The sequence below is a fragment of the Myotis myotis genome, unplaced genomic scaffold (assembly GCF_014108235.1).
Source record: "Myotis myotis isolate mMyoMyo1 unplaced genomic scaffold, mMyoMyo1.p scaffold_m19_p_11, whole genome shotgun sequence".
Lineage (NCBI taxonomy): Eukaryota > Metazoa > Chordata > Mammalia > Chiroptera > Vespertilionidae > Myotis > Myotis myotis.
Genome location: NW_023416315.1, coordinates 28,977,110 through 28,998,552, shown reverse-complemented (window position 1 = coordinate 28,998,552; position 21,443 = coordinate 28,977,110). Strand labels below are relative to the sequence as shown.

General features: G+C 36.7%; 1 protein-coding gene and 1 pseudogene across 4 annotated transcripts in view; both read right to left on the bottom strand.

Moving 5' to 3' along the window:
• The window catches only part of CRPPA (CDP-L-ribitol pyrophosphorylase A), a 166,778-nt gene that overhangs the window by 73,284 nt on the left and 72,051 nt on the right, over positions 1-21,443 (bottom strand). For 3 of the 4 annotated variants that reach the window (XM_036328007.1, XM_036328008.1, XM_036328006.1), the window contains exon 9: positions 6,767-6,898. In XM_036328007.1, coding sequence (XP_036183900.1) covers positions 6,767-6,898 — 132 coding nt within the window. Of the gene's footprint in view, positions 1-5,989; positions 6,096-6,766; positions 6,899-21,443 lie in introns of those variants that run through there. The other variant, XM_036328009.1, reaches the window with a different exon arrangement.
• LOC118666165 lies at positions 1,497-3,077 on the bottom strand (annotated as a pseudogene).

Below are 21,443 nucleotides of genomic sequence, written 5' to 3'. Positions count from 1 at the left end.
AATACTTCCATGAAAAAACGTCATCATAAAAATATTTTAGACTTCAATTAAATTAGTACTGTGAACTCAAGGTATTGGCTTGAAGAGTTCAATCCGGAAATTTCTATAAGCTCACTGCTATATGATCAGACATAAATTTTCAAATAATTAGAACACATGCCCCAAACACATAATTTTATATCTTGGACCTCAATGATGACTTGCCCAACAAAGTTAAAATAATAGGATGAATGAAGAGTAATATTTTATGTATATAATTATTAAAAGGGAACTAAACTCCTATATATGGATTAAACTATAAGATCTGGTTTTAATACTATTCATAGTTGTGTCTGTATGATTATTTCAGAAAGAAAGATAAGACCTGATTTAAATCCATTTAACAAATTGTCAAGGTAAACTTTATGCTGCATTTCTTGTCTAGAGCATAAATTTCAAATATTTTCTGATTTATTAACAATTTGAGGAACTGAGCACTGAACAATAGAGACAGAAAACTTTATACTACATATAAATGGTCAAGCCAGGCCTTTGATGCTTAAGTCTAAGATACCCACAAAGAGCTTATTTTAAACTTTTAATTTTTTGAGTCACTAGAATATTTTAAACTGAGTTTTAGGGAAAAGGTTATTTAGTGCTTTATTATACTGATATAGCTAAGGAACTAGCATATTCAATAAATTAACAAGAAATATCTTTATGATTAGAAAAATGCATACATATGGAGCATATCTAGAGTTAAGCAAAGGATTTGTTAGTTTCTTGTGTCCATAGAGAAAATATAAAGAAATTGAGTTGAAATAGTATGCAATTAGATGCATTTGTCAGTTATTGAATTATCAAAGAATTATCATTAATTGATCACAAACAGTATTGTACAACATTTAGAGGTACTAAAAAAAAGAATCTATCTTAACCTTTTCCATATGAATGTTTCCCTAAAGGTGTTCAAAAATACAAACAACATCTAATTTGTAAATTATATGAAGAAAGAAACTATAGCTAATTAATCATATGCTATAGTTTACACCAAAAAAGGTAGTAAGACTGAAATACTAGAAAAAAACTAAGTTTAAATTCACCAAACACAGAAAGTCTTATACATGTGTATAAAAGAATTCTACACAAACAAAAGCTTAACAGCATCATGTGTTTAAAAAATAGACTTGCATAATTCTATTTAACTATAAACATCATATACATCAACACAGTGAAGGTGCAGCCAAAAAATCAAGACCATCTACATTATCAAAAAATCATGTCATAACAAGGCTGGTCTTCTTTAAGCCAGAAAGACTATATGCGTAGCACAGATACTGAAGTCAGTTCACTATATTCTCTCTTCCTAGAAGGGAATATCATTAACTGAAAACCTATCCAAAGAAGCACTTGATGTTTTATCTTATGTAAAGTGGCTAAAAATCTGGAAAAGCTTCATTAATGAGAGACTTAAAAGAACACACAGTAACTATGTAAAGAACTTAATGGTTATCACAGAGATGGATTAGATTCAGGGGAAAGTCTAATGTGGGGACACTACAAAAAGTTGTATCTTACACCACCATGGAAAGAACGAACCAACACTCTTTTCACTAAACAATAAACAGAAGATTCACCTTATATCTTTCCATATCCTTAGTGTTAAAAGAATGCCTGTTAAGTAAGCACTCAATATTAGAGATACCGATATAACTAAATGGAAAAATTAGTATAACTAAATGGAAGTATAAAAAGAGTGTGTCTGGAGGTAGAAGTTTCTTTACGTAGGGCATATATGTGAGGAATGTTTCCCCAAGTTTGTTTTATGGAACATTAATCCCATGAATTATCTACAGTTAAAGGGTTACAGGAGAACATAGAAAATGGCACACCCCTTGTCCACAATTTGAATAGATCAATCACTGATTTGTATGTAATGGATTTGTGAGAAGGCCTTCATTAAAGAAGTCTGTTTAACTCTATTCCTTGATGCTTCCCATTTTTTAATTCATAGCCCCTTTTTAATGGCATAGCTACTGAACTTCAGGGGATCTTTGGCAAATACTATTTAAGGTGGAATTATGCACAGGACAACTTGTTGGGCTAATAAGAGTTAACTCACACCTGGATCTTTGAGGACAAATATGCATTAAACATTTTCACATCTGAAAACAACCTCATTATTGTTCTTTTAAGAAGAGATAAGCTGCCCTAAGTATGCCTCCTAAAATTATGAGAGGCATATATCTTTTTTTAAATGATAGCAATATGGTTTATTCAGCTGTGCCTTAGTACAGGCAAGGGGCTTGCCATGGTGCTCTTGATGTATAAAGGCCAGATTTTCTGCCAGTTCTTTTTTACCAAAGACACCAGGAAATTGACAGCTATGAGGATGTTGTATACAAGCTCATCATCCGTCATCTTCACATGGCCAATAGCCACTGGCAGACAAAGCAACCTCTTCATCTCGAATTTGATCGTAGATTTCACTTTGTGGACTTTGGCTACCATGTTCTCACTGGGGGTCAACAGGAAGGGAACTTGCCAGCCTTATTCAGGCCTGGGCCTGGGATTACTGGGATCTGTTTGATGAGAGACTCTGAAGCCAAAAAGGCATCATACTTCCTGGCCAGCTTCTTGGATGTCCATGGGAGGTTATTCACAGCCTTGGCCTCATCACAGTGCTGCTGGTCCCCAGAACACATATGGAGAACTTGAGGCGGGAGTGGATTTAAGCCTGACAGTGCCCAAGAAGCATTTGTCCTTCTGAGGGTCATGTTACTTCAAGCTGATCTGCAGCTCCACTCTCTCCAAAAACTTCTCATTCTTGCGCTGGTTCCCATACAGAACTCCACATATCGCCTCCTACAGAGTGTCCTGGGAGACTTTGCTGCTCATGGCTTCTCGAGTGGCAAAAAACAGAAAAAAGAGAGGCATATCTTGAAGTCCTTGCGGGACCATCTTCTCCCCACTTTTGGAAGCTTAGCAGAGAGCTGGCTTAGCAGATCCAACTTTGCTCAAAACAATGAAGCAGATACCAAGCAATAGACAGCAAAGGTTCCTCCTTTCCATTAAGGCCACCTCTCCAAACAGGTAGCCATCACAGGTACAGAGTCACATATACACTCACCTGACTCCATTCCACAAATGTAGGGAACATGCCAGGGGTGGGACATTGAACAGTTTTATTGCAAATATAAATTCTACAAGGGTTACTGGGTTTAGCAAATAAAAACACAAGATGTCGTTATATTTAAATTACTGAGTAACAACAAAGAATTTTTAGTGCAAGTACATTCTATATACTATTTGGATATCTATATATATAAAAGCCTAAGTGACCGTAGCAACCGAAACAACCAAACGGACAACTGAACAGGCTGCATGGGACGACCAGGCCGGCAGGGGCATTAGTGAGGGCTGACCAAACAACTGAGCAGCAGGCGGCGTGGGGCGACCAGGCTGGCAGGGGGGTTAGTGAGGGATGACCACACTACAGGGTAGCAGGCTGCATGGGGCAACCAGGTTGGCAGGGGGGTTAGTGAGGAGCAACCAAATGACTGAGCAGTAGGATGCATGGGGCGACCAGGCTGGCAGCGGGGGCAGTGAGGGGCAACCAAATGACTGAACAGCAGGCTGCGTGGGGCTACCAGTCTGGTAGGGGGGGCAGTTGGGAGTGACCAGGATGGCAGGGGAGGAAATGAGGGGTGACCCAGCTGGCAGAGGGGGGCAGTGAAGGGTGACCAGGCTGGCAGAGGGGCAGTTGGGGGCAACCAGGCTGGCAGGGGAGGCAGTAAGAGGTGATGAGGCTGGCGGGGGAGGCAGTTAGGGGTGACCAGGCTGGTGGTGGGGGGCAGTTGGGAGCAACCTGGCTGACAGGGGGTGCAGTTGAGGGTGACCAGGCCAGCAGTGGGGGCAGTTAGGGGCGATCAGGCAGGCAGGTGAGCAGTTAGGAGCCAGTGGTCCCAGAGTGTGAGAGGGATGTCTGACTGCTGGTTTAGGCCTGATACCTAGGATCGGGCCTAAACTGGCCGTAGAACATCCACCAAGGGGTCCTGGAGTGGAGAGGGTGCAGGCTGGGCTGAGGTGACACATCCCCATGCACAAATTTTTTGCACTGGGCCTCTAGTCCTATCTAATAAAGAGGGAATATGCAAATTGACCATCATGCCATAACGAGATGGCTGCGCCCACAACAGAGGCAGGGATTCCATAACACAAAATGGCTGCACCCACAGTGGAGGCCGAGTTCCTATAACGAGCCTTAACAAGCAATCAGCAGGGGCCTGAGGCTGCGTGGCAGTGGGCTGGGGAAGGGGACCTGAGGCTGTGCCCCCGCCTAGTGGGGCTTGACAGGGGACCTCAGGCCATGCCCCATGCCCCGGAACCAGACTAGGGGACCTGAGGCCACACCGCACGCCCCAGTGCCGGGCCATGGGACCTGAGGCTGCACCGCCCACCCATGGGGCTTGACAAGGGACCTCAGGCCATGCCCCCTGCCCAGCAGGGCTTGATGGGGGACCTCAAGGCACACCTCCCACCCTGGCCTGGGCCAGGGGATCTCAGGCCACGTACCCCACCTGGTGGGGCTTGACAGGGGACCTCAGGCCATGTTCCTTGGCCCAGGCCAGGAAATTTCAAGGCGCACCCCCTGGCCCACACCGGAGGACATCAGGTCGTGCCCCCCGCCCCAGTGCCAGGCCAGGCAACCTGAGGCCACACACCCCCACCTGGTGGGGCTTGACAGGGGTGGGGCCAGCCGGGTCTGGATATCACGCGATTTCAAGGTGCACGTGGGTGGGCAGGGACTTGACTCTGGTTCCTGTGGCGCGCCCCAGACTCTGATAGGAGGAAGATTTTCATATACATTTTACTAATTTTCTTTCATCTCTGACACTTCTATTACAGAGAAAGGGCAAATAGCAATATTAAAATATTTCCTCAAATTAATTCCCTTTTAATGTCCATGAATTTCGTGCACCAGGTCACTAGTCTATATATATAAAAGCCCAGCTACTAGAACAGCGGAACAACCAGAACAAGTGGTCACTATGATGCACACTGCAGTGGCCAACTGGCCCTATCCAGGACCCAGTCACCGCCCCCCCCCAACCTCCTGCGGCCCCTCCCCCCAGCCGGCCCCACCCCTGATAGGCCTCCCCCACCCTGATCAGAGGCGGGGCCAGATGGCCAAGCTCCCATGTCCTCTCCCCCCCCCCCCCACAGGCCCAGCCCCGATGGCACCCATCAGGGTGGGCCCACCAGACCCCACTCATGCACAAGTTTGTGCACTGGGCCATTAGTAGTTATACTAAAATTTATAGACTGTCTGAAATTCAAATTCAACTGGGAATGCTATAGTAATCTGGCAACCATAATCACCACTGGAATGCCAGCATGGTCCCTTTTGCTTAGCCGTAATCATAGAGTGAAGAAAGTCCCAGGGATTGTGTGTACTCTACCATTTCTCAGCTTTTGAGATTTTCCTCAATGAACTCTATTTTATGTCAGTATAGTGTGGCACAGGTGTGCATCTATGATCCTTGCATGACACAAAAGAAGGAACTGACTTATTTTTACCACTGTAATAATCTAGAGTACAATCAAAGACAATCTAACGAAGAGAAAATATTCCTGAACTCTGACAGTTATATGTCCATGGACAAGTTTATGTATCCTTTAGGCTTTGGTTGTCCTAACACCAATAGCCCCTACAGCACTAACAGTTTACAATTTCATGATTCTAAGCAAAGTTTGCCTTGTTCTTGATGACTAACCGGAGGTCATGCTTTTATATTTTAGAAGCAGAGGAAACAAACTCAAAAGTTAAAGAAAACTAAGGGAGTCGCTAAAAGATAAACCTTATATTGATAAAAATTCACTTGCTTCAAAAGAAATGTTACCTTCAGGCTAAAAAGGCACCTTAAATATTTCAGCAACAATAGCTGTTATTCATCATCCATATAACTTTAAATACCTGTCATTTCCTGGGCAGTCAGTACCAAATAATCTTTATTCCAAACCATTAACAAAGCAGCTGACTATTTCATTTCTTTAACTGCTGTGTGGTACTTCTAAGAAACTCTGGAGCATTCTTCAAATTCCATGAAAGGCATCTATGTAAAATGAAAAACCCACCTTCTCTAATAGGTTCCAAAAAGTTTGATTTATGTGACATTTCTCTGCACAAAGAATTTATAATGCTAATTTCTTTTACCTTCTGCTTAACTAACTTGCTGCTATTAAAAGACAGTGATGATAAGATTTTTCTGTAATTAAATAACATGTCGTCCTCTGGTAATCTGAATGCCAAGCACTGTTTTCAAGTGATTAAGAACACATTCACCAACATATTTAGCCTAACATAAAATAAATAAGCGATTCCAAATCATACAAATGGCTAAGAATTATGACATTAGGGTTACCAATTAAATTAAAAAGTCCAGTTAAATATGGATTGCAAATTTCAAATTCCAAATTTGGAATATACTTAAAATTATTTATTATCTGAAATTCAAATTTAACTGGGCATTCTGTATTTTTATTTGCATATCTGGCAATTCTATTCTATGTGGGCCACCTAGTGTAAGACAATTTGCTGGCTTTCATGTTTTTTCCCCTAATCAAAGCACTTCTTTTGATTTTTCCCCTCGAGTTGAGATAAGTAATTTTCCAGCCAATATTTTCCTTATTAACACATCTCTTTGCTTTTAACAAAGTCAGGTTCCCACTACCAAATCTGTAGTCTATAGGACATACAATCTGAAGAGAACAACATTTTACCTACCTGTGGGTAATATATGAGAAGTCCACATAATAAAATATTTCTTTCTTTCACTTCCTTTGCTAGTTCCCTAATCTGCATTAGGTTTTCCATTTTATGATCAAAATGTACTGATTTATAATCAAGAAAATGCACCTGAAAAATAAAATAAAAATTAACAATTAGAATACTTTTTCTTCGCTTTTCTTTGAATATGTAACATTAAAGAAACTAAAATTATAATATTATTTTTATCAATTTGTGTTAATTTGTAGTTAAGCATTCCAAGCCATAAATATTTAATATGATTAATGAATCATCCTTTATAAATACAGATGCAGTAAACACTCAGAGAATAAAATGCTGAAAAACATAAAGTGCTAATATTGTTTCAACTTGTGACAGAGTTAAATGTATAAAAATATGATCATACCAATTCACTCAACTTAAATCATAATTTGTAATTTGAAACTAGGCAGAAGGTAAATATTTATAAATATATGTTAAATGAACAATATCAATAAAATTCAAGTATGCTTACTTAAGTACATGAAGTTCTTTAGAAGAATCTAATTCAAAGTAATTAATTGGATATCTAACAAATAATAAACTATTTCTTAAATTTAAAGGAAACTTATACAGAATTATTTTTAGCAGTGTTAAAATAACATTTTCTTGAAATTATTCAAACAACTTTTATAAACATTATTTTTAATTTAAAATTTAAGGACAGTGTGATCTTTCATAATTTCTCTAAATTATTGTGGTTTTATAGCACTATTTTTCTTTTATAGAATATAAAAGACATGAAGGCTTAAAATAAATAATTTAAAATGCAAGTGCATATACAGAATGATCATTCAGAAATAGGTATATTCTTTCACATTACCAAATTATCAAAACTTTCAAGGATTGCAATTTGTTCATTTATGTACATTTATTGATTAGAAAAATTTTAAAGTATACTCCACCCTTACTCTCTCCTACTAATCCCTTCCCTTTGTCTCTGCTCATACTAGAGGTCCAGTGCACGAATTTGTGCATGAGTGGGATCCAGCCAGCCTGGACCCAATAGGGGTGGATCAGGCTGGGCCTGCCAGGAGGAAGAAACGGCAGGACAGGAGATTGGCCAGCCAGCCTGCCCTGATCAGAGCCCAAACAGGGCTGGGCCAGCTGGGGGGAGGGGCCACAGGTGCCTGGCTGGCAAGGCCCGCCCCCAACTGGGGTGGGGTGGGGCCAATCGGTGGCAGGGCTGGCTGTGGGGAGGGGCTGTGGGTGGTGGGCTGGCCAGCCTGCCCCTGAATGGGTTGGGGGGCGATTGGAGGTCAGCAGCAGGGGAGGGACCATGGGAGGTTGGCTGGCCAGGCCCACCCCTGATTGGTGTGGGGGTGGGCAATCAGGGGCAGAGCTGGCTGAGGGGACAGACCGCGGGGTGATCAGGATGGGAGAGGCTGATCAGGGGTGGAGCCAGGTGGGGGGAGGGGCCACAGGAGATTGGCTTGCTGGACCCACCCCCTGATCAAGCCCGTTCGCTGGCTGCAGTGGGTGATATAGGGACTGGTCATTCCGTCGTTATGGCATTCTGGTTGCCATATATATGTAGATACACTGTTTTAGAAAAATGAAACAACAAAACATCTTATCATGTTCTTTCTGTAACACAGAGAATAATGTTTTAGCAATGACAAACATACAAATGACTGAATTATAAAAACATAATTTCCAAATCGATAAACATAGAAGGATGTTTTACCACATTTCTCTGAGAAACTAATATATCAATCAAACAAAAATGAATGGTATAAAGGCTTCTTGCATTCAGTGCAGCAACTGAGTTGAGGGTTTTTCATGTTTCCTCCCAAGTTTTAATTCTATTGCTGTTTTTCTGGCTGTTCTTATCTAGGAAAAGTTACATATGAGCTGATGCCACTTCCACATTATATGGACCTAACTCCTTTCTTTATCAATCACATATAAATTAATTTTTCTTATACAGATTTGTGCTGTAGCAAAAACAGATAGGTTGAACTGAAGGACATAGTACCATGTTTTTTTGTCAGCTTTTTAAAAGAATTTTTATTGATTGTTAGAGAGGAAGAAAGAGGGAGAGAGAAAAAGAAAAAACAAAAAAATCATCAATATGAGAGGGAAACATCCATTGGCTGCTTCTTGCAGGCTCCCAACTGGGGACCGAGCTAGAAACTTGGGCATGTGCCCTGACAGGGAATCGAACCCACAACCCTTCAGTGCATGGCACAACACTCCAACCAACTGAGCCACACCGGACAGGGTATTTTTATTGTACCATGGTTTTTAAAAGTTGCCACCAAATCATGAGATATCTAAACAGGACTGGAATACTTTCACTCCAGCTATAGATGGTAAGAAACAACAAACACAAGCTCCTTGGAAAAAAAGAAATGTAACAACACTTTTAAAAAAATCAGTAGGCCAGCCGAAACCGGTTTGGCTCAGTGGATAGAGCGTTGGCTTGCGGACTGAAAGGTCCCAGGTTCGATTCCGGTCAAGGGCATGTACCTGGGTTGCGGGCACATCCCCAGTGGGAGATGTGCAGGAGGCAGCTGATCGATGTTTCTCTCTCATCGATGTTTCTAGCTCTCTATCTCTCTCCCTTCCTCTCTGTAAAAAATCAATAAAATATATATTTTTTTAAAAATCAGTAGGCCAATGCTGTTCACCACACAGTGCATGAATTCAATTAAGGAAATGGTGCATAAAAGTGAGTTCCAGGCAAGCTATTTATACATCTACAAACTGCCTATGTTATCCCATCAAGCCAAGTATGTACTTAAGTTATAGGGAAACTCAAGGCATGTAGTAATAGAACATAGAAGATTAATGCAGATCCTATACTTGAGTAATTATTAGATGCTGAACATTGTGCTAGTTGGCATAATTAAATTTTAAAGAAACAGATATGGATATTGACTTATAAAATGTATACTCAGATTGAAGAACTAGGATGCATCTCCAAGTTCTCTTTTGCCAGAAGCGTAGGCCTAATGACATGAAAAGCATAAGATAATTTCCAGCAGGTGTACTTCCTACTACCAATCCCATGAAACCTGAGCATATACTTTTCATTGTGCTACTAATTTTGAAGCTCTAAAATATAGCAGCTACTTATCAGTTCCAGGAAAACTTTCAGCTGATACAAGAACACAATCAATTTTAATTTTAAAAACTGGGCAGGTTTATATGACTACAGCAGAGGGTTACAAAATGATCATAATAACTCAAGAGAAATGTAAATGTTTTTGCCTTAATAAAACAAACTTACAGCCTGGACAGGCTTACATCCATTGAAATAGAGCAAAACATTTCATTTGGTTGAGTTCTTTGATCTCTTTCTGCACTGTTCACTTATTTGCTACATGTAAATTGCTGTAAAAACAATTTTTCCCATTTAGGATGCCATTTTCATGCATACATAAATAAAGATAAGGATCTCTTCCTATCCCCCACCCAAATGTATATATTTTTTTAAAGGTAGCAATTCACTCCTATAAACTAGTAAATTGCTTAAACATATAACATGTGGGTAGCTTCATAGCTTTGTGGGTGGGCCAGGTTTCCACTCACAAAGTTTGGAAAAAAGATTCTCTGGGCCTCCTATCTTCTACATTCAGTCGTACACATGCTTTCTATTTCCAGCAACCATTTAATATGTTCCTGGTCCCAGAGGAATTCCAATTGATTTTTTATACTTTAAAATGTGATTTTTTTCACTTGTCTCTGAGGACAGGTACATTAAATAAAGACAATAATTAACATCACATACAATATTCTTAAAAACATTAGGAATGTTCCATAAACCCGCATGTAATACTTCTCTCATTCCAGAGTCCATGTTCACGCGAAGGCCTGAAAATGGGGTCAGGATTCTCGATAGGAGGGAAAATGGACTCTTTGTTTATTTGACAAAGAAAGTAAATTTGTGAAGCATAAATATATATTCAAATAATGCATTGCTTAATGCCCACCAAAGTGGAAGGAAGGACAGTCAAAATGAAAGTTCTGGTAATTATCAAATAATTGAATTAGAATGAATCGGTAGATAGAACAGAGGTCCTCTGAATCCACACAATAGATACTGCAAAATTATCTACATATGTGTACAGAAAAGTAAATTGTATGAATTAGGCCCAACATCTTCAAAACAGAAGTTTTCAAAGAAATAGGAGGGAAATCTAATAACCGATGAAACGGGCCAGTACTAAGCAGATCAAAGTAAGAGTTCATCTTAAGGATTAGAAAACATTAGAAAAACTTTCATCTCACTTCAACTATTTATAAATTACATGGGTTCTATTAATGAAAATTGCTTTAATTTAATGAATTGTGCTTTTAAAAAGAAAAAAAGAACAAGCTTTCAATATTGAATCACTGCATTTTAGAACAAATTTAAATTAATGCCATCAAGAAATTCAACTCATACTTCTGATGAATAGAAACTCATTAAGTTATAAGCTATCATGGAAACTCAGAGCAAATGCTTAACAACCCATTTGTAAATCTTAACAGAATAAAATGCCACCAAAACTAGTAGACTGAAAAATAATGACATGTAACAAAAGGTAGGAAATAAAATAAATGTACTTTGCATAAATTATTAACCACACAAAAGATTTACATGTTTCTATTTTTCCAAAGAATTAAAAATAAATGAGTTTTATATCAGTACAAATGTTACATTTGTGTACACTTTTTTCAAATCTTATTTAAAAGATCAAAGAAGTAATGAACCCAAAACTTCACATTTTAAATAGTCAATAGAAAAAACTAACATTACTTTAAAAGATGTTTTAAAAAACAAACTGAACATTTTTTTCAGTTACTCTAATAGTGATTTCTCCTATAAGAACATAACTTTGCCACTGCTGTATTATGGCACAATTATCTGAAGGATTACATACATCTACAACTAACATCTTTGCTATCCATAAAATTTTTCAGAATAAAAAGTTTAAAGCAATCCATTGATTAATATGAAGCCTAGATTTGTTTAGCTAACCTTATTTTTAAAATATAACTATATTTATTTACTAACTTTTCTCTGAACAAACATCAATCAAAACCAACTTAAAAGTGAAAAAGATATTAAAATTAATAGAAAATGACATTAAGATCATTTAACAACTGTGTTCCATGTATTCAAAAATCTACAACAAAGAATGAGCATGTTAGGTAGAGAAAAGGAAATGTAAAATAGTCCTAAACCTAACTTCTAAAGTGAAAAACAAGATCTGAGATTAAAAAATTTATAACATTGGAGGGATTAACAGCATATTAGACATGGCAGAAAATATGATTAGTGAACTTGAAAATATAGCAACAGAAATAATTTAAAATGAAACTTTGAAAAAGGAAATAAAGACTATGACTCAAAGAATGAAAGGAAAAAGTAAACAGAGCACCAGTGAAATATGGATCAACTTCAAACAGCCTAATATACAGGTAACCAAAGTCCCTAGGTAAGGAGAAGGGCAGAAAAAATAATGAAAAAATAATGGCGAAAAGTTTCCAAGTTGAATGAAAATTTAAAAACCATATAACACACCTTAAATAAACACAGACCCCCACTCCCCCAAAAAATTCCAGGCTTATAAAGAAGCAGAAAAATAGGGTCCACAATAAGGAAATAAATACAACACTTTTAACTGACTCAAAACTGAAAAAGATGTTCAAATTAACAAAGATATTAAAATTATAATGGTATCCCATAGATTCTAAAGTTGAGCACAGAAAAATATATACAAAGGACCCAAATCAAACTTGTAGAGACGAAAATTACAATGCCTAAGATGGAAAATGCACTGTATTTATTTTTTTTAATTCAGGCCTAGGCATGTCTGAACACAGAGAATCGAACAATGAGATACACTTTCATGACCTGTGAGTGCTGAGTGAACTTGCATGGCTGGAATGGTTAAGAAACATCTGCTTAGCACATGCGTTCATGATGGTGTAAGAGTAAGCTGTGGAACACAGATCACTGAGTGAAACATCACATTCTGTTGATATATTGTAATCATAGCATATAAGTTTGAAGATACCTTTGTTCCATATTATATTTATGATTATATTTATGACAAGGCCACATCTACTTACTGGATCCAGGCTTCTGGGTCCATTTAATTGAAGAGGATAGATTGCAAGAAAACAAACAAACAAACAAACAAAAACACCTCCTTCAACTATTAATATTTTAAGTATCTAATGGGCCAATCAGTATATTTCAAAATCCAAATAAAATGCAGAAACAGACTAGGAAAAGAAACCTTCAACTATCTTCCATAATCTTTGATTCAAAGTTTTGTCTTGGTCAAAATAACCTAATATTTCTTATTAATTAAATATATAAGTAAATGCTACACACATGAAAAGATAAAATTAGTGTTCCTCAATGCAAGTTTTTTACTTGCTCATTATGATAGTGATCCATTTAAAGTTTATTATTTTGAAATAAAAAAGAATGCCTCCTCCGAAAATGTTGGAAAGTCACCCCCTAAATTCAGTTTACAAGAGAAAAATTGTCTCACTTAGGAATGAGAAACATTTAAAGTTTAATCCTATATTTAAGAGTGAAAACAGAAAATGAATTAATCATATATTGACACAATAAGGTATACTTTCTAACATGAACAATGAAGATAAGATTTATAAAAACTAAAAACATATCATCTGTAAATTAGACAATTATAATTGTTGAATGAAACAAAATTTCTTTTTCTAAAAGGCAAAATGGGAAAAAAAGGGAACTACCAAAAAGCAGGATAACATAAAACAAAATAGTGAAATTCATAAAATTTAAATTTATACAGAGCAAATAATGTCCTAAAACTTCAGGTAGAACAGTAATATCCTTCTTAATAGAATGTAGCTATTACTTGAGAAGTAATTTCTATTTAGTTCCTCATTCCCAGTCTCCTTCATTTCGGCAAGTTGCCACAAAGCATCTCCCATATTTGTAGAAAGAAAGCAGTCCTGAAACAGGTGAAAGAAGAATGTCAAGGCAAGTTCAAGTCTGTAGTCATTTGTGAATGCCTGCTCACACTGTGTTGGGAAAGGGGTAAAGAGTCTGAGCACAGGGGTATGAAGGGATGACTCCAAGAAGAAATACTTTTGCCCTATAACACTCAAATTTTAAGGATAACAACAATCAGGCAAGCAAACACTAGAATAATGGTGTTTCAGGTAGAAAAATTCACCAGAGGAAACATAGGTATGTCAGGTAACAGGGGACATGTGGGAACTACATCAGATGAGAGCCGCCACAGGGCAAAGTGCTCAGCGAGAGTAAGGACCGTGACATTGAGCAAGAGCCAGCCCAGGCCCAGCCTTTATAATCTGACTGAGCTTTGTCCTGTAGGGTTGCAGAGCTTCTGAAGATTTTAATAAGGAGAGTGGCTTGAGCAATTTGCAATTAGCAAAAGTTGTAATGGTGGCTAGGATGAGGTCAAGATTGAAACACAGACACTTTGGGAAAGGGAGAGTTCCTGAGGGAAGAAGATGAATTCAAAATTTTAAACTTTAAGCACTTGAACATTCCTGTAAAACCTTAGAGAAATGATGAAGACTAGAGATAAAAACATAGAAATTGGAACATGAGCAATACTTTAATCATGAGACTTGATGACTCAGGGGGTATATGTCCATTAAAGAAATATCTAACAGATATTTTAGGTCACGATACTAACTAGCTGTAGCGAATAGGTCATTTAGGAATAAGAAATCTAAACCAAAGTTTAGGAAACAACAGTTCATGGGTGCAATCCAGCCTTCTGTTTTTTTGTAAATAAACTTTTATTTGAATACAACCACACCATTTTTAAAAAATCTTATCCTTGACTGCTTTTGCACTATAATAGCAGAGTAGAATAGTTGCACCAAAGACATATGGTCCACAAAGCCTAAAATATGTCCTACCTGGCCCTTCATTAGAAAAATGCGCCAACCCTTAGTATAAAGAAGTTATCTCAGATCCAGGCAAAGAAAATGGCCTGGGTTACCTCTGGCAAAATGAGAGCACACTAGTAAATGATTTTTAAATCATTTCCTCCTCTAACTATGTGGTTTCTATTACTTGAAAAGGGCAAGTATTGACATCCCTAATGAATGTCATGTGGTAAAGTGAAATGAGCAGGAGGCACAGTCTCACAGTGAGATAATGGCATCTACGATAACCAACTCTCAGGACTGGTCTGAAGATTAAATGGGATCATGGATTTTAAAGAAAAGAATGGTGATTCATTATTTCAAGAATTCAGTAAGTGTCTGTTGTTATTAACACTAACAAAATTATACTAATAATATGCATTAGCAGGCAACATTTGTTGGGGAAGGGCTGAGATTTATAAATGTAGTGCAAGTTCCATCTCCTACAAATGGGAAGAGCTCAACACACAAGATTACAGTTGGAGTCTTGCTGGCTTAGCAAAAAATTCAGTACTCCGTCATTTCCATAATCATAGGAAACTTTTAAAAAATAGAAATGGATGCTTCTCTCTCAAAAGACCTAGAAATGGGAATAACACTCAAAGTATTCAGAAGAGACATGCAGATGACTTGAACCTGGCATGTCATTCCCACATAAAAATTTCCAATGCTGTCCTAGCTGGTTTGGCTCAGTAGATAGAGCATCGGCCTGCAGACTGAAGGGTCCCAGGTTTGATTCCAGTCAAGGGCACATGCCTGGGTTGCGGGCTTGATCCCCAGAAAGGGGCATGCAAGAGGCAGCCAATCAATGATTCTCTCTCACCATTGATGTTTCTATCTCTCTCTCCCTCTCTCCTCCTCTCTGAAATCAATAAAAATATATTTTTAAAAAAAACACAGAATTTCCAATGCTGACACTAACATCTCACAACACTTGCTGCATCCCACCCTAGCAGGTACCAGTGAATCAAGTGCCCCAGCATTTAAGTAGAATAAGTTAAGCTTCAAAAGCCCATAAAATAAAACCTCTCATGCCAGGAAAACTTCATCATACTATACTTTTCAAAAGTATCACACGTACATTTATTATAAACGGGATTCAAGCCAAAGCATGTTTGGAGCAAGGAGCTTTTTGCACTGATTCCATCACCTTTCTATGCTTTCAATAATGAACAGTTCAGGCTTCCCAGAAAACTGTGGAAGCATATTTATATTAGCATATGTATTACATGAATTTATTACTAATTATAGACATATAACATTTAATTTTAAAACTTCAATGATGTTAAAAATAGGTGGTTCCATCTTTTTAAAGAAATAGCATAACATATTAAGCTAAAGAATGTTCCCATTATTTAAAATACAAAATCCAGTACACACACAAAAAAAACCTAACAAAATTCCCAGGCATATTTTTTGAAAAATTGAGTGACCAAACCAGTTGTTCAATTTCTTTTTTAGGGCTAAAATTAATGCAAGCTCACTGACAAAGAAGGCTAGTTTCATTTATTTTGCCTCCTGTGCATTTCATGTTAAATTTCATGCACTGATTTACTAAGACAGCCCAGGCAAATAAATTCACAAATAATTTTGCTCATCTGACTAAGCTCAGTAAACTATTTAAAATATGAAAATGAATAGTGATTCCAAGCCTGGTGCTTAATTGAGAAAAATAATTATTCATAAAACATAGGAAAGGTCTTCTGCAATTCATTTATTTGCACATTCCATTAGAACATAATTCTATCTGAAAATGAACAACCTATATTCACTAACAGAGAGAATACTAGAAATGTGTGTCCTGTGAGAATCCTGTCTTTACACATCATCAATTGCATATGCTTTACAATTAATCTTAGAGGATTTCTATATCCCACAACACACACTTTCCAATGACCATTGAGTCATAAGCAAAGATCTCCTAAACTTAAAATAACAGTCAATTCTTTCTATTCAATACCTTCTACAAGAATGACTTCATTCCTCATAGCTGTGTTAGATATGAATCCTTTCATAACTGAAATTGCTAAAAGGTATTTTAAAGCACAATTCTTTAGATTTTATTATTGATTTAGGCAGGAAATACCTGTGACTTATAATATTAGCAGAAAACAAATGAAAACATTTGTAGAATTTGTGGAAATGATTGCATTTCTGCCACTGTAGCTGTGTACAACCATGAAAGAGAAAACTCCAATGTATCTTAAGTATAAACACCCAAAGATTTCAACATACAATAAAGTTATACTTTTCTGAAAGACAAAATCAAAGTAGCCATCGAGGTACAGTAGCAACATGATCGAGATGGAAGTAGAAGAGGTATTTGGACTTACTCCATAGTCATTCATTGCCTATTAAATACACATAAAATATCCATTCAAAAATACATACAAATAAGTTAGGGCTCTGTAATACATATGTATAAATATATCATTAATTATAAAAGTATAATATAAAAGCATATAGATATAAATAAATCCAATATGGAGGCAGTAAGAATTACAACAGCTCTCTTTGTTTTATAAGAACTTCTGCCATAATAACACATTTTCTTAGCCTAGTGGTAATAGGGTTAACAGGAGGACACACACATAACAAAGAGTTTAGTAAAAGTTGAAAAAGATACATGTAAGAAACTTAACAGGATCACATGGTTTAAAAATTAAATTCAATAAAGGCTCAATACCCTGTGAAGCTAAAGTAAGAACTCATTAGCACTTAAAAGAAGGAATGTATATGCTTTTTCAATTGTCATTTGTTCTTTATTAGGAAGAAATATTAAATTCATATATGTGTGTATATGTATATTTTTAATCTTGTTCCATCTTATTATTTAACACATAAAAGTAACAAGTGTATTTGATACACTGCATATTGGATTGATTCTGTTCCTGGCTTTGCCATTGGTGAGTTGTAGAATCTTCTGGAAACAATTTACATCTCTGTGACAGTTCCCCCAGATGTGAAAAGTATCAAGTGCCAATGGATGATGGTTTTCTATTTTTTTATTTGCTGACATGTTCAAATAGTAAACATTTTGAAATATTTTAAATATCATATATTCTGATCTGTTATGTCAATAAACTACTTTCCAGTAACTAGAACCAAATTAGGCACTTTTGAAGGTTTATTTAAAATTTTCAAAGCATTAAAATCCCACATGATAATTTATGCTTTGTTGGAGTGAATTCATGAGGAGATTCTTATCTCTCATAAAGCGCCAATAAAGTTGTCTAAATTGTCAGAGGAAAGAACTCGTGTAACTGTCCAAATAGTTATTGTAAAATTATTTTGCTGTAGAAGGGTGATAAACTACTTCATTAAGTAAAATTAAAGAGTTTGTTTCAATTTTGAACTTCTATTTAGATTTGTTGCCAATTACTTTGGGCTATGTTCATTGAAAAAAAATAAGCTTTAAATAAGAATATACTGTTCATTGTCTCATCTGATAGTAGTACCAAGGGATATTTTGTAAAAATCCTACCAGATCCAAATAAATTAGAATCCCTATTTTACTTTCTAAACCTGTGGAGGTATTTTTCAGAGCTTTCATAATCTTGACTAGAAAAACAGATGTAGTTAGTTTTGTCTCCTGAAACTCTCTTATCCATTGTCACACACAAAATAACAAATCATTCTCAGCCAAGAATTCAGCCTATAATTCACTCTTGGCACTTTTGAGTTTTGTTTAATTTAGACAAAAGCCTATGTTCTTTCAAGTGATTTTTATACCAGAAATTTTATGAAATTACCTAATACTATTTTTATAAATTCAATATATTGTTTTTCTAAATACCTGTTCATCATTATTGAAGTAGTGAACAAAACACATGATAGGAATAGAAAATAGAAAACTGAGCATGTCCCAGGTTGATGGCTATTGTAGCAGGTGATTTCAGAAAGAGCTTCCAGATAATACCCTTGAGAGTTGCCAACTGAAAGGTGTTAGCAATACTATATACCCCTTGGTAACCACAAAGAAGAGGAGGCTAAGAGTAACTTCGGTCAACTCAGGATAAAGACTCTGGCTCCATGATAACTTAACAGGACTAAACAGCTTCAGAAATCACATTTGAAAAGGACTCTCAAACATAATTACTGCACTATTTAACTGTACGAAAGAAAGTATTGTTTTTCAATGTTCATAAGGTGTTCTTGTTGAGACATAGAAAGGATTCGAAATTTTTTAAATTCCTTTATGCCAATCAGTCTCGAATTTAAAAAGTGTTGTTTTTCTTTCAAGTAGGGCATATTCTCCTAGTACAAGGTGTGCTTGTTATCTGAGTATGTATTTCCAAAGGCCTGAAGTTAAAAGACTGCACAGGATACAAAATAGACCCTCACAGATTCTCTGAGAAACAGAGCACTTATTAAGTGACCCCATCAAACTATGTCTGCCCACTTTAATGCTGGCATGGAGTTTAGCCAAAATCGTCAACAGTCCCGTTAGTCAGTCTCGAGCTGATTGCAGAAATTTGGAAAATTCTGATAATTCAATATAATTACAATGAAATTAAGTTACATCTACCAAGACATAGGATGTCATTAAGTTGATCAAATTAACATTGGTAAATTCCTTCAATCATACTCAACACCATCAACAAATAAGAACTTGGCAAAATTACACAACTTAAAATATATAAAAAGAAAATAAGAATAGAAGTCCAAAAGAGCATGTTGATAATCAAAGTATTAATAAAAGAAATGTTTACAAAACTGAATATGTCCAAAATATTTTTCAGAAATGATCACTTGAAGAAAATCACATTATCATATAATGTCTACAAGATTATGCAAAAAATTTTCATTTTTGCAAACATAACCTAATTTTCTTAAATAGAAGATAAAATAGAATAATTTAAATAAATATATTAGTTCTTTTAGGATAAAGTCCCAATTATTTTTTTCTACTCTTCAAGTAAAGTTTTGTTCCTTTCTTTAAGTAGCCTCTACCTACACCAGTTTATCTTAGATATGAAAAAACCTTCTACACTTACTGTTTCCTAACCCATTTCACTTTCATAAAAGCCAGAGAGAATTTGACATTGTAACAATCAAAACCCATGTAGAACCTGAAATGAAATCTAACTATGGTAAATATCCATTCTTTACTCTACTTTCCCAGTGATTTGCTCCATCCTAAGGATATAGATTCTAGATATGTTCCAGTGACATATTCTTGTTGATTTTAATAATAACCTTAATATCAGCACACTGAGTCTACCTATGCAATAAGAAAATAACAGGTGAACAAATATTAATTATAATAATTGGAGTGACAACTCTCTAATTTAACGTAAATTTTTATAGTGTTTATAGAATGTAGATTTACAGTATACAGACTTATGATATTCACACTAGTCTGAAAGACATCCTATATAATAAAGAGGTAATATGCAAAGGGTCGTTTAGCTACAAGTGGAGGAGAGGTACAGGAGGGTGGGGCAGAGAGCTATAGAGGTGGTGGGCGGGGTGGCCAACTGAGGCAAGCGGCAGCGAGCTACTTGCACACTGATTTGCACATGGATTCGTGCACAGATTCGAGCACAGGGCCACTAGTTTCCTCTATAAATAGAGGATTGTCCATCTTTTCCCTAGTTTGATACAGAACACCAGGTAGTCACACAAATTCTTGCATTTACTCTGATACATAAAATGGAACGCAACAGAAGCCAACAGAAAATTAAATTCAAATATTTACAGAAGCAATACAAAGGACTGAGTTTGAGATACAACAGTAGAAAAGAAACAGAAGAACTAACAGTTTAAAAACTGTCTGTGCATGTGTGTTTGATAAAGAGAGACAGAGGTAGAACAAAATTTCAGAAGTGACACAGATTCCCAGCCACCTGGGTGCCTGCCACAAGGGCACTGCCACTAAGAAAGTCAACTTGATGGGGATAGATCGGATACGCCAGGTGTGAGAAGATAGCGAAGGAAGTACTTAATAGAATGTTGAAAAATGTATGACTGAAGCTGGGGAATCAGATTAAAGCAATGCAAGTACACTTTGAGTCATCTCATCCAAACTGGAAATAAAAGGAGCTAGACTATTAAATAAAACTAACATTGTGTGCCTGCCAAGGGCCCAGTACTGTGATGTCAACTAAACTTTGCATGCACTCATTTTAATCCTAAAAGATTTAAGAGGTAGGGTTATTAGCCTCATTTCTGAAGTGAAGAAAGTAGCCTCATAAAAGTTAAGAAACCTAATCAGGGAACTGAGTTATTCTGAGATCCAGGCCTTGCCCTCATCACAGCACTGTACTGCCTTTTCAGAATAATATTTGGGAACATGGACCAAATGAAATTTCTAAGCAAGTTATAATGTGGAGAAAAGAACAGAGAGCCAAACACAGAATTCTGAACTTATCACTATCCTACAGAGCCTTAGAGCCTTCCAGCACTGGGTACATTTTCATAACGTCCTTAAAAAACTTCAATTAAAACATCCATTAAAATCAGTCAAGTGGAACTTAGATTTCCATAATCAGCAGGACCCAAGCAACTTATCCTTGGGGCATATAACCAATACAACAAACAGGGCAGTGAATTAAGCCTCCTTCAATTGCTAATTTGTTTCTACTTGTACTGCTTAGTCTAGAGTTGCGTCTTTATAGTGCGAATTATCTTTATTCTGTATTAATGCTCGTACTAACAAGAATTAGATTTCCACACTATGGAACAGGCCTGAGCTTTAGGAACTTGGCAATTGCTAAGCACTTGTTTGGAGAATTTCATG